General features: G+C 40.6%; 1 protein-coding gene across 1 annotated transcript in view; it reads left to right on the top strand.

Moving 5' to 3' along the window:
• The first annotated feature begins 574 nt into the window (after positions 1-574).
• Positions 575-14,956, top strand: part of grin2bb (glutamate receptor, ionotropic, N-methyl D-aspartate 2B, genome duplicate b) — a 98,185-nt gene continuing 83,803 nt past the window's right edge. The window contains exon 1 of the mRNA XM_035146144.2: positions 575-1,314. Coding sequence (XP_035002035.1) covers positions 1,306-1,314 — 9 coding nt within the window. The 5' untranslated portion in view covers positions 575-1,305. The remainder of the gene's footprint in view (positions 1,315-14,956) is intronic.

Genomic DNA, 14,956 nt, shown 5'->3' on the forward strand with positions numbered 1-14,956 from the left:
CAAGTTATCACTGCAGATAAATATTTGGCTTGTTTTACTCCCTACCATTAAATTATGACAAGATATCAATCATAAATGTATAATAATAATGTATTATGGTAATAAATACATCTTGGAAACCTCAGTGGATTAATTGTTTCAAGATAAAATGTCCGGACAGGAATTTCCTCTAGTAGTAAATGCAGCAAAGTGAGAACCTGACACATCAAGGTATAAAATTAAAGAAGAGACACTTTGATATAAACAGATTCACAGACTCTGTGACCCACGTTGTCAGGACCTATATACAAAAAAGATAAAAACAAAAGCACTCTGAGCATCTTATGTAGAAAAACAAAAAAAAACACACTGTGACATAAGTGGGCAACAGCGTTCAACACATTCAGATCACAGTGAAAGTGGGCAAATAGACACAGCTGCTTGGCTGAGTGAAACCTTGACCTCAGAAGCAGTTGTCTTGTGTACAGAGTGACATTCAGCCTTTAACACATCCACCCAGAGCCGCTCTCTGCCGTCTCACTCTGCCCATGTCTTCTTCTCCCCTTCAGACTGAGAAAGAGGCGAGCGCAGCCCGGCCCTGCAAACCCATGATCATGACTGGCTAGAGCAAGGCAAGGCACAGAGTGAAGGAAAGCCAAACAAGAAGGAGAGAAGGAAGGAAAGAAGAAGAGGAGGAGGAGTACCCCCACACACATACGTACTGCTCTGCTCTCTCTTCTCCTTATCTCCACGGCAACCGTGTTCACACGCTCTCAGACTTTTTCGACGAGACCTCGGCGAGCTGTATCAGCAGTGTTGGACGAAAGGGAAAGAAGAATCGGATGGAAAGAAGCACATGAAAGCGTGTCCCTCCATCACTTTCCATCCTCCATCATATTTGACTTTCTTTTGATGTTTTGAGTTGATGGTCAACTTTTAAATTCCAGAACCCTCATCTGCCTCGCCGCAGATTAGTCTTTTTCTTGGCACCTTACATGAAAAAAACAGTTTCTAAGCAACTCACTGCGCTCAACACAACTCTGCTCCACTCTGAGCAGCTCTGCTTATATTGTATAATGCTAGTTATTGTAAACCCTATTCGTAATTTTACACTTTAAAAACACCACATCCCCACACGTATATCGCCCCACCACTGTCCACCTCCAGCCTCTGTCGACCCTCACCCTGCGGGACCCCACCTCAGTCTTCCGTGCGTGACTTCATCTGTCTACTATCCCTTCATCTGAGGCTATGAGAGGAGGAGTCGAATCCCAGATCACTCCATCATGCCAGTTCTGAAGAGCAGAGAGGAGATCCGGGCTGGCAATGTTCAAGGTAGGCCACTGATTTGTTTAACTGGGTGGTATTTGTGTAACCATGTGCATTTCCTGTGATGTTTCCACCACAATGTTTATATACTGAGGTGAATTTCAGCTTCGAACTTACTGTGAAATTTAATTTGTTTTCAAATAGTTTGTTTTGCCAAACCAACAGGACGGAACTAAAGATATTTCATTTTAAATGACTCTGGGGATTCTCACGTTTGAGAAGCTGGAAACAGAGAATTTCTGCTATTTGTTGCTTAATAATTGACCGAAATGATGAACTGATAAGCAGTTATTTATCGAGATATTTACTGTATCCAGATATTCTCCTCAAATTTTCCAGAGGGGCTGTATGTGAGAAAGCAAAAGGGAGTTTATCTTGCCAGCCCCCAAGTAAAATGTTATCTGAGTGAGCCAGTACGTAAAAGGACGTAAAACTGGAAAAAAAAGAGAGTACAAACATCTGTGGATGAAAAAGAGGTGCCGGCACTTTGCTGACGCAGACAAAGATGTCAAGTTATAATGACAACGAGGTTCGAGAGTTTTTAGTGATAAGGGCCGACGCTGGAGTTGATGCGCTGTGAACAAAAACGTGATTTCTACCTCGTGCACGCTCTACCCAGACGCCACCCCTCACCTGAATGCTCCAAACCTTTTCCCATCGTGACCCGGAGAATCTCCTTGTTCATATGTAAAAGGCGCAATTTTCTGGACATTTTCCAGAGTTCATGTCTGAAAAGTCCTTAGTTGTAAGATTACAATACCCCTCAACTTACCCTCCCTGTTCGAAGTGTGTAGGAGAACCGACAGGGGCCCTCCGGTAAAATAAAAACATGAAAGACCCTCTCTAGAGCCAACATGGCGGACTCTGTGGAAAGGGACCTGCTCCCTATGTAGATATAAAAGGGCTCATTCGAAGGGAATGAAAACACAATGAGTTTTGGTTTCAGGTGATTATACAAGATTAAAAAATCATTGTGAATATTATCATCAATTTCTCCTCATAGGTTCCCCTTTAAATCCTACACAGTGGACCTTTAACATCCAGCAGCTGTATGTGTTTCATTTCCATTGATTTCCATTAATTCACCACAGAAATTGTCCTCACTTGTGGTCAAATTTTAGAGGAGGTGGAAATAATGGGTCTGCAGATGTTTCATTCTGGATATTAGATGATAAACATAATTGTGTAATTTGTGATGACACATCTGGTGCTTTTTGAGATAACTGCCTGGAGGGTGTACTTCACGGTTTACTTTGGTCAAATGAGGGAGTCGCAGGGATTTATTTTTAATGAAAACTATGACATAGGGAGCAGTTCACTGGGCTTTACAATTTTGTGACAGTGATACTGTACATCACCTCATGATTTTTATATTCTGGAAATTGGCTCTAAATAGGAAGTCGCAGAGAAATGTCTGAGATCTTGGGAGTAATTTATTTTGTAAATAAAACCTAGTGTCTTTATCTTGAATTTTTTGTAAACGCCCATCGCCAGTCATGATTTGTTTTCCTTTAGAGCAAGAGAGGACGGGAATGAGAAGGACAAGAGGATGAGGGAATAAAAACATTCAAACTGCAAAAGAACAAAAGAGAAATTAACTTTTTTTTGCTGCGCTTTGGGAGAGAGCCCAGTGTTGAGATAAGGGATAACGAGGCGCCGGCTTCAATGAGCCCATCAAAACGACGAGTTGTGCTGCTTCACAAGGGAAAACAGGTCCAGACAATAGTAACTGCACAAAGCGAGGGAGCGGAGAAGCTGGAGCCTGTTTTATTGCTGAGCTTGTGCTCCTTTGTGCTGGAGTTTGACTGATAAAACACGCATTTAAAAGTTGGAGGGTTGTGTAAAGATAATTGAAAGAGCTGCATTAGAGGCAGAATGACAGAAGATGGAGTAAAATCCGCTCGGGCGAATTCAAAAGTGACTGTCCACCTGTAGGAAGCGTGTCTGAACTGTTATCACTGTTTCCCTCATGTATGTGAACAGTTTTGAAACAAAAATGTGCAAAATCCTGTCCTTCTGTCACAGTGTCCAGCTCCTGCCAACGGAGCAGTTCCAGGGTTTGTCTCCCAGTGGCATTGTGGATTAGATTCTTGGCCGGATTCTTATTCGCGCTTTGGCCGAGATGAGTTTTGTGATCACAAATCCGAACGGAGCTTTTCTACGTTTGCATTCACAGGACACAGAATCTGATGTAACTGTCTAATTACGATGCGCCTCTTTGTCGAAGCGTGACTTCGAGGAGGTGTGTGACAGCTGGTGTGTGCGCCTCCCTCACAACGCAACAGCCTCAGCACTGAACAGACCCAGTGTATTCTGCTCACTTCATCACATATGCTGCACAGACTCGCCTGAATTCCTCCCCATAATATATCAATCAAAACTCCATCATTCCTTTCAACAGCTGGGTGTAGTCTGACGCTGTGTAGGCTTGAAATGGCTGCATGTGAACTGTGTTTCTAAGGCAGTTTTTCCACGTAAAAAAACCAAAAAAACATGGAAGAGATCATGACAAAGCAAACGAGGGGCTAAGGCGTGCGAGACGGAAAAAGAGACAGACAGGCAAAGATCCAGGATCAAGGTGGTAAATCCAGAGGGATCTTCACTGACAGTGGATGAAGGAGGCAGACACAGAGCTGTGAGTGTGCGTAAGCAGCGAGGCCTGCGAGGGGCGTGATGTTGCTGCGTCGTGACGGTGCATGTTGTTGGAGAGTGGGTCGGGCAGAGGGGATTACCCGATGCGAGCGTTGGCTTTCTTGTCAGTCGGGCAGCTCCCGTTTTGATGGGTGTGAACTGAGTGGAGGCAGTAAAGGGCAAGTGAATGTACAGGAGTGGAGATGTTGACACTGGGACTCGCAGACAGCAGGCGGGATCAGATTTGGATGCGAGCCTCATGCGACCAGCTTTACAAATGTTGATTGAGTCGTTGAAAGATTACAGCAGCCTGGTGTTTATTGTTTACTCAGAGCCAGAGAGAGATGGGGAGAGGAGCGCAAAGCAGTCACACAATTCCTCAGAAACGCCTCTGTTAGCGATGAGTATCTTTTATACTTGTTCATGCAACTTAAGTAATATTTATATATACTTCATGTTTTGAACCCATTTCTTGACAGGAGTTGGTTGCCTATAACATTCAAAAATTGAAATCATACCTCTCTGGCCGCACTCAGTTCATCCAACTCAAATCTTTCAAATCCCAGCCATTTCCAGTCACTACTGGTGTTCCCCAGGGTTTTGTCCTGGGGCCTCTTATGTTTATCATCTACGTACTTCCTATTGGCCATATCTTCCTTAAATTTAACAATAACTTTCAACCAAACCTCCCTCCATCCACGATGACGATTCTCCACTAACCCCTCACTATCCAAAAATAAAGCCAAAATATCCCGGATATGATACATAATACATCATATACGTCATTGGAGCCAGAGTCTGCACAGTAGTGATCTAAGTATGGAGCCACACTAATAAAGTCCTGCTGTTGCACATGCTCGACCAATCAGCTGTCATTCCTGATGAAACACCCATTTTTATATCATCAAATTATTAATTAAAACCAATTTGAGCAAATATCAGTGTGATGAGAACTACCTAAAATGAATCCATTTTTATTTATTTATTCATTCATTTGACATGTAATTTTACTTTGGTCCATGTCCCATGCACTGATATGGATGAGGTTGGGGTTTATAACCTATACTTCAGCCAGCCACCAGGGGGCGATCGAGCCGCATTTGCTTCACTGTCATGTTTTTCATCTTTAAAGTAAGGGGATGGACAGTGCATTTTATAACCCCCCCACTACAAGTCAAAGCCTATTGCACTTCAAAGCTGTGAATTTTTAATTCAAACTTGTGATTACAGATGTGAATGTTCAAATGGTTGTTTAAAAAAACAACAAAAACAGTTCAGACAGACATTAGTATTTAATATATAACCATCCTATTTTTGTCAGAGGCAGAAACTCCACATGGGTTTTTTGCATCTACCATGTGTGACTGTGTGAGAAGGAGGAAGAGCTAAGAATAGAGTAAAGGGGGGCCGACACTGTGATGCTGCCTCTACCCACATTTCTTCTTCTGTTTCTGAAGTCAGTATGCACTCAACCAGTTTTTGCTGATATCAGGCTCTGCTGAGCAACAGCACAACCATTCTGCGTCCGTTGCGACTATAAGTCATTTTCTTTTTCGTGGAGGTTTGGGATGCAGAGATGGAGGCTCAGATAAGTCTCCCACCCTCTATGTGTTCACCTTTAACATGATCAGAACGCCCGGGCTGGTACATACAGAAATTTCATCAGAAACTGTCACTCTTCATGTCATGACAAAGGGAGGCCTTTTGAAGCTCCGACACTGACAGACAGGGAGGAGAGGATTTCTTTTCTCCATATGATGTTTCATGTGTGAATGGAATAGAGGGAGGCTGAACAAAAGACTGAATCTGAGGGCTGAGAGAAGGGTCGAGGTTTCGGAGACGAGAGGAACTGATTGCGGGATCGATAGCTGAGCGAGATGGGATAATATTTGATGATAGTGTCCTCAAAAGGCTCGCATGAAACGGGTGTCACGAAATCATCGCTCCCGAGAAAATCATGGGCTCCTGATGGCTCTGCTCGAAGGGAATGAGAAGCTGATGATTATGTTTTCAAAGACGGAGAGTGGAACGTTAAAAGGAAAATGAGGAAGAAAAATCTTTGATAAAATGAGAAGTGGTAAAAGGTATATGTGCTGCGCATCAACAGCTTTATTTAGCAGTCTGTGCAGTAGCGTTGGGGGGGATGGTCACGAGTCATTCTCCGCTGTCAATCATTTTCATAGCATCAGTTAATTAACTATAACCAAACTTACTATAAAATTGAGCACTTGAACAAACATCAGCGCGATAAGAACTAGCTACAAAAATAGAGGAAAAAAAACGATTTGATGTGTACTATCAATTTTCAGTTTGATCCGTGTCCCATCTACTAACATGGAGGAGGCGGGGTTTATGATCCAAACTGCAGCCAGCCACCATGTGGTGGTCGAGACACTTTGGCTTCACTCTTGGAAAGCTGTTATGTCCTCCATCTTTGTATACAGTCTGTTAATGAACAGTGCATTTTATGTAAGCACCCTGCTGGAGTACAGTCTATGGTTCAGATGTTGTTGGTTGCTAATGCATTCATGGCAATTGTCGTACACAAATTCTATATATGTTGAAAGAAATGGTAAAATTAGAGCTTTAACAATTGATCAGTTTGAAAAAAAAATTGCTGATATGAGCCTTTCACTGTTAAATCAACACAACGTTTGATAAGTTGTGCATATGTTTACTTTTTACGTTTATTTTTGACATTATTATCAAGATCTATATATATGGTTGTATTTAAGTTTTCTTTTTGTTCTGTTATTTAAAATTAAGAATATGGGGTGGCACGGTGATGCAGTGGTTACCACTTAAATAACATGGATGTGTCTGTCTGGATGCTCACAGGCTCCTGACCCCTTTGACCATCAAAGGATAATTGCTATAGATAATGGATGGATGGATGATAAAGTTTATGGTTAAACTGTAAAATATCAAGCCTCAGTACATGTCTTTGTCATAAGGGTTTGATAACTGCATCTTAGGAATCATTATTGGCTGATAACTTTATTGCCTTATATCCTAATATCCATCCCTAACATCAGTATTAGCATCACCCCCAAAAATCCTTATTGGTCAGGTTCTCGTAGAATAACTATTTTCATCCTTTATAAAAGAAACACTTGAAAATCTATTATTAAGTTAAAATCTGATTTTTTTTTCCCTGCCATGTTGTCTTGTTGATACACCTTTCTCAGCCTTTTAGCACTACTAATAGCAGATGTTATCTGTTATAGGTTTGCACCTGTTCCAAGTGTCAATGAATCTGTCTCCATTTGACCCTCAGTGGGGGCAACTTGTCAATTAATTAGTTGTGACTTGAGACTGGCAGACAGCAGCGGAGGTGAGGAGGAAATTGCCCCTCCACGTTTACAGTCCCCAACATGAAGGAACAACAGAAGCTCAGTGGGGAAGAGGTGTCTGTATTTGTCACGTTTTTTTTCTCTTAATGATGCAGAGCAGCAGGTTATCAGTGAGACAGAGGCCGGGCCGAAAGGTAGAGCTTAACCTCTTGGGGGGTAAATTGGAAGGTGAGGAAAGAGGAAAAGAGGACGTGTGTGTCTGCAGGGCTCTGCTGCCACATTTAGACCTAAGTGGAGGAGAGTGTGTGGGCTTATAATACTGAGATTTATTTGTAGGGGATTAGAGCTGTGCAATCTTGAAATGATTTGTTCCAGGTTCATGTTGGATGACGAGCGGAGATGAGACGTTTGATTAATCAGTTGAATTATTTGGCAGCTATTTAGATACTTATCATTACCCAGTTCCAGCGTGTCAGCTGTGAGGGTTTTCTGCTATTTTCCATTTGTATATCAGTGTTTCACTGTAATTTGAATGTGTTTGGGTTGTGGACGGATTGGTTGGAAACAACCACCGAAGTAAAGAGGCCCTATTAGAAAAGCGTAACAGGTGTTTGGCAATTTTTTGACATTTTATAGACAATAATTTCCACTATGTCACAAGCCAGCAGTTTAATAAGCCTTATTTGGATGGAAATGTATTTATTATTAACTTTATTAGGAACACCTGTATATCCATATCCTGGTAATCTTGTGCAATCCAATACAACAGCTCAGCTATAAACTTCAAGATCATAAGAATTGAATATGAAGCAGAGCTGTTATGTATCAGATTGTTTCAGGTGTACCTAATGAAGTGGTCACAGAGTCTACATACGGAGGTATAAACAATGAAAACACAATAAAGCTACAAAGAGAAAAGGCAAAAAAAATTGTATAATAATTTCTTTAAGCATTACAAATGGCTTTTGGTCTTCTGTAGTACTGCTTCTGGCTCCATGTATAAGGATTTATTCTTACTAATGGAGCTTTGAGATATATAAAAAAAAATAACGGGAGTTGAGTTCCCTGGTGTTGTACAATTATTACTTAAATATTGGTTGGAAGTAGTTGGAACTTAATAACCATAAAGAATTTCATAAGACCTTCTCTAAAAAAAGGACCTCGTAAAAACTGATACAATCACTAATCAGCCTAATTTCCACAAGGCCTATTTTTTTTTATCTAAAAGCTTTTCTAGATGTGGCAGATGAAGGACAATCAGTGGATCCACTTATATTAAAATGAAAGTCCAAAATCAGAGCAAGACTCACTTCTCATACAATCTTATATGAAAAAGGTTGTGAATGTTGGTAATGAATGAGACGGTCGGTGGATTCGACAAATTATCTGAGAGCCCTGACGTAGAGCAGAGAATCAGGGCCAGCTGCTGGTGATGATGGTCCAGAGATGGATGCTCTACTTAATCTGATTGAGTTTGAGAGGTTTTATAGAATTGATTATAGATTACTAAAAACTACATCACAATATGCTACTAATGCTGAAACTAGAATGGCCCTAGAGTGCATTCCTCTGCCAAGGCCCAACAGTCCTCTTATGAAACCACATTTAAATCCACGAGATCCAGATTTTTCTGTGGGATCTGCACCAAACTGCGCACATATAAATACCAGTCCCCTAAACATGTCTGATTCTTTTCATCGAGATTCTCTGAGAAATCTGTAAAAATGTCACAAATCTCCCAATGTTAAAGGAAGTGAATGGACATTCCTGGATAAGCCCCTTGATCTGGAGTCAAAACCAAATGTAATGGGTTCTTCCTTGTGTCATTCCCCACATTCCATAAAATATTATCTGTTGAAAAATCGGCTGACTAGTTTTTACGTAATCCTGCTAAATAATAAACAGACAAAATCCAAATATATTCAAAGTGTGTATGGCTTGACTCATGATGTTAAATAAGAAACACATATGACACACATACATACATACATACATAATGTTAATATGTTAGTTATCTAGTTATTATATTGTATGTGTGGGTCTTTCTTCACTATAATCAACTGCAGAACGATTAGTATTATGTAGTTCATCACTCACAGCTCTGTTCTCAGAGAAACGTCACATTTTAAGTGATAAAACTGTTTGTCTCTTCTTCACCTGCAGAATCGAGTCTTCTCTTCTGTTTGTGGCAAATATTTTGAATGACCACACTTCAGATAATCGCATAAAGAAACAAACATAACATTAGGGTCACATGCTGAAGGTCAATCAGGGCATAGACACGCTCACAGGCCAATTTTGCTCAAATAAACACAAAGCACACTGTGAGTAAATGGGTGAGTTAAGTGCAATATAATTATTAATATTTAATTCTCAGCCAGTCACATTACTTGTCAGACCTTTTTAAAAAGCTGTGTGGATTACAGTGCTGTGCCTTGTGTGACTCACCCAGTGGAGACGAGCGTGCGAAACCAGGTTTTCTAAGCAGGAAAATCCTCAGCCTGAAAATACAGCACCAAAGATATGAAGCTAAAAAAGCAGGTTATGTTTAATTTTTAAGACTAATTCATAATTTGGGGAATTCTTAAACAGAGTTTTCTTTTCTGTGTGATGATAAATGGGGGTTATATTGTAACACAGTGATGCAGAAATAGTCACTCATCAATCTTCAGTGCAGATTTTTCTGGAGTCTGTACTATAATAATATGATCTTCATTTTCAATGTAGGTCTAAGTATGTATAATAAATGAAGTATCCATAATATTCAGCACTTTGTTATGTAGATGTCAAAAAAATCTGGATGATGTGTGTGATGATATTCGATATATATATATCATATGTTTAATATAATTAACTCCACTAAGTTTCAAGATTCAAAGTTATTGTTCGATAATACAGGCGTTAATGGAAAAATTCATCTTTTATTTGTGTATGGCACAACATGAAGGAACAACAATACAGTTCACATGATAACAGCGTTTGTCTGATATCTATCATCATAACACAAAAACTATGTGACAAATTTCGGTGCAGATCCAGATTAGGCGACGGATCCAGGATGCACCTAATAAAGTCGTTTGCCAAACGACATAAACAAGTAAAGAAGAAGAAGATATCGTAAGTTTCTGTGAGATTCCAAGTCTCTTCCAAATTGCCAGCGTGAAATCGCTTCCTACAAACGGCAAGTGTGTGGTGTTATGTTCCGGCCAAATCATCTAATATGTGCGTATTGAAGATTATACGATTAAAATCAGTTTAATCTGTCATTATGACTGAGGTCTCCGACGTTTATAACATTGGTTACGAGTTGAAAATCCTCTAGTGTGCAGCAGCCTTTAGACTTTGAGTATATCAGTGAGTAACAGCCTGGGTATATTATTTGCTTACCACTTAAATACATTTAACAGAATGACTAGGCCTTTCACAGAGGGCTTGCTCGCAGGCAGGGCAGGTGCTGGCAGAGATGTGTGGATGCCCTGTGGGAGACTCTGGGCCTGGGTCTTGGTGCGAGGCCTCGGGGTAATTAAGAGGAATTAGCGGAGAGACAGTGGATATTGGGTTCGTCATTACAAGGACTCCCAAGAGTTTCAGGCGCCACAGGCGAGCTATCAAAACCTCAAGAGAGCTGCAGCAGATGAATGCTCAAATGGTTAGACCAGTGAATTTGTGGAAACCACATTGAGTTAGGATGAGAACAGAAAACTGTCAGGTTTCAGCTTTTTAAGATCACTGAAGGAGACCTGAGAAAATAAATGATGGGCTGTGAGTGAATAGAGGTTGCTACTGGCTCTTTGTAGACTGTGCTACTTCACATGAAGGTGTTGCATCAGGGTGAGTTATAATAGCCTTTAAAAAAAACAGGAAAAAGACTAGCTACAAACCAACAATATCCAGCATGGATTCTTGTGACGGCGACATGTAGATCTACACGCACTCTGTGGCTATGAAACAGAGGGGGTCCAAACCCTCTGAGGCTCCGAGGGCCCCTGCATAGCTGCAGAGAGGGACATGTCACGTTGGTGCTAAATTAAGTCCAGAGCAGGAGAAATAACCTCAGTGGAATAAATGGCTTCAATGAGTTAATGAAGACCCGGGGGGAAAGAAGGATCCTGTCTCAACCCCGCATTTCCCTCATCCCTGTGCCTCTGGGTGGGTTGTGTTGGCTATGTGTGTGTGTGGGTTGCACTTAAGTGGTCATGTGTGTGTGTGGTGTCCGTCTCGATTATTCTACTTCCCTCCGATAAAGAGACTATATCGTGTTATTTAAAGAGCTGAGACGCAGATCCGTAGTGCATCTCATTGTAAGTGCAATTAGCAGAGAGAGGATTCTCCACCAGACTGAAGTACACTTAATGTAACACCCAAGACCCTCTTCAATAAACTAGTGATTTCTTTTCTGCCAGTTCGGCCCTTCTGCAAGACACTAGTGAGGTGACACATCATTCAATAGGGAAGACGATATTAGAAGATAACTTAAGGACTCCAACACCACTACGTTACAAGCTTTCTTGATGCACACGGGTGGTTACTGCCCCCATCATTCTCTCTATCACATCTCCTTCACTGTTTTCTCTTGCTTCCTCCACTTATCTCATCCTACAACAATATCTTCCTCTCTTTTTCCCACCATGTTGCCAAATTAAACTTCTCTCATCGTCCAGACACATCTGCATGATTTAAAGGATAAGGCTCCTAATATTCCATTTTTCTCTCGTTGCCAACGAAGCCCACGAAGAAAAAAGACCAAAACCAATAATGTCTATGTCGTCAAAGCCTGTTTACTCACGCAGCCACAGAGCTCCACTGTTATTCAAAAACTATTGCAGCGGGTGACATGTTTCTTCATTATGATGAAAATAGGCGCAATATTTTCGTTCTGCTCACAACAACCGTCGTCCTGACGTACCGCAAATACTCCACCACCAACTCTATAAATCCACAAGTGAAAATAGTCCACGGCAACTGCTCTATTGATATTGGTGTTTGAGTAACTTTTGCCAAACATTTGGAAAAATAGGACAAGGTGTTGTATAAAATACTTCTAATATCCCGATTTAGTGCTCAGCTGTTTAGGAAAATGATTTTGCCCTTTTTTAAATAAAACTTCTCAGGGAATTTGTGACTTATACATCTTTTGATACCTTTAATGTCTTAAGTATGCCACAGAAATAGTTTTATTCACAAGTGCCTTTAACTAAACTATTTTACAAAACTCTAAGGTCATACCATCTCTTTTATTTTGCTTGACATGTTATATAACTGCCCTGGTGTACAACAGCAACACAGTTCCTATGTTTTCACCTCACACTCACAGTTGACTTTGAGAAAGTGAATTGAATAATTACAGAGGATGTAAATAGAAGTTGTGTTGGCTTCCATCACCCCTGGGTAGTCATTATAGCTGCATGATGTGTGATTACCTGACTGAACACAGTCACACATTACTGAGTGATGGAGTAGGGTAAACGTCACCCCCTCCTTTTGGTGATGTTGCATTCTATTTAAAACTTGATTTCATTAGAAAGACATGGCTGTCCAATCTTTATTCAGAAAGAGCAAACACTGCTGCTTTTAGGGGATTTATTATGTCATTAAAAGGCACATACAGTTTCACAGATGAGGGACTTAACTCTCAGATACAAGAAAAAGGTTTTTATCATCCTTCTATTAAATTATTGAATGATTCTTTTTGGCCAGTTTGGCAAATTCGAAACCCATCAACATATTTTCACCTTTAAAAAGTTTACGTGTTGAGCATGTTAGCAAACAGATTGACATTAGCATTAATGTGGAGTTGTGTTTCTCGTTACCTTGGAGGAAATATTTTGTTCTTAGTTCCTTAGTTGCACTGTTATTATTTCTTTCTACAGAAAATAGATTTTCTTCCGTGGCTCAAACTAACCCTGCCAAGATCAGCAATTGAGCAAATACAGGAGAGAATTTAATGATATTTACCTCAGCCAAGGAGGTTATGTTTTCACCCCTGTCCATTTGTTTTGCTGGTTTGAAAGCAAGATTAGACAAAAACAACAGAACAGATGCCTACGAAACTTGGATGGGAAATGATCCGGGTAAAGGAATTTTATTTATCACTTTCTTTAACATTGTAAGATTGCCATTTTTTGGCCATTTTTTTATTTGAAAACAACCAGGAACGTTTATAGTGTGTGCAATTTGGTGCAGATTCAAATAATATCTGGATCTAATGAATTTAAATGTTGTTTCATAAGGGGACTGTTGGACCCTGGCAAAGGTATGTGCTCTACTGAGTGCCAATCTAGTTCTCTGTGGATTTGTGAGTTTAACCAACACATTACAGTCATCTGATCCATTGTCAAATTAAAATGTTGATCAGAGCAGCTTTAAATGCACAGTATGATGTGCTCAGAGAAAGGAAGATCTAAAAAACCTGTTTGGATTAAAGTCAATTTTCTTTTTCTCTGCTCCCTTTTATTGTAGTCAAAGCTTGCCCTGCAACTCGATTTAAATATCAGCAACGTTGTTTTTACTCTGTAGACTGTTCAATAGATGTTGATTTCAAAGACTCCACACAATCTTGTCCTCGAGTTATTATAAATCACTCTTTAAGATCAACGATAAAGCCCTTGTTTTGGCAGTTGTTCATTCTTTTTAACGAAGAACAGAACATTTGTCACTGCGAACATGATTGATCCAGGAAAAAACAGTCCCACCTGTCTCTAGTTAACAAAATACAGTCAGTTGGTAAATTATTGATGATATATTGTAGTTGTGACAGTAAAAACAAATGTCAAACATGACCACCTGCTGTTGTCTCTCTCAGGGGGGAGATCCAGGCCTTTAAATTAAATACAAAAGACTTTTCTCCTCATCGTCCTTTTCATTCTGATGCAACAGTGGATTGAAATGCCTTTTATTATTCATTAATGCAGAGTGTTAAGTGTGATTTGTTGCTATTTATAAATCACGTCTGATGCATGCAGATCACAACAGTGCCACGCTCACCTGTAACTGACCACCCACTGAATGTGAAAAGGCTCTTTTACAGGTATGCCTGTCAGCTTAAGTTATCCGCACTGCCGATCAGATGCAGAGCAGCGCAGCCCACCACCTCAAGTCCCCGGGGATATAGTAGACTGTGATAATGATGGCCTACGTGTGTTTTAAATAGCCGTGGAAAAGATTCAGTTTTAATGTCTCTCAGGCTGCTGCTGGGAGCCTGGTCTGTAATCCACCGCAATGTTCAGCAAAAACACGTGACCGTTTCAAAGTCCAGTCGAGGCACACACACTCCCTTGCTCGGTTGATCCTGTGGAATCTTCACTGGCAGATTGGAAGTCGGCGTTTGTGTGTGTGAGTGTGTGTGTCAGACAGCGTTGGTAATTCTATTGGTGGTCAACGCTCTTGTTAAATGTTCAGAGACAAATGACTGATGTCTCGGCCTTTTTAGGATGTTGTTGTTGATAAGACTGGATATGGTAAATGGTCTGTATTTATATCTGGTCTTGATGACCACTCAAAGCACTTTACAGTTTTTTGTCATCCACCCATTCACACACATTCATACTGTGGATCTATGTGCAGCACTTTCTCTATCACACATCACACTACAGCTGTCAGGGGCAATTTGGGTTCAGTGTCTTGCCTAAGGACACTTCAGCACATTGAATTGAGGAGCCAGGGATCGAACCACTGTTCTTCTAGTTAGTGGACGACCCGCTCTATCTCTTGAGCCACAGCCGCCC

Source organism: Hippoglossus stenolepis, chromosome 2 (assembly GCF_022539355.2).
Source record: "Hippoglossus stenolepis isolate QCI-W04-F060 chromosome 2, HSTE1.2, whole genome shotgun sequence".
Taxonomy (NCBI): domain Eukaryota; kingdom Metazoa; phylum Chordata; class Actinopteri; order Pleuronectiformes; family Pleuronectidae; genus Hippoglossus; species Hippoglossus stenolepis.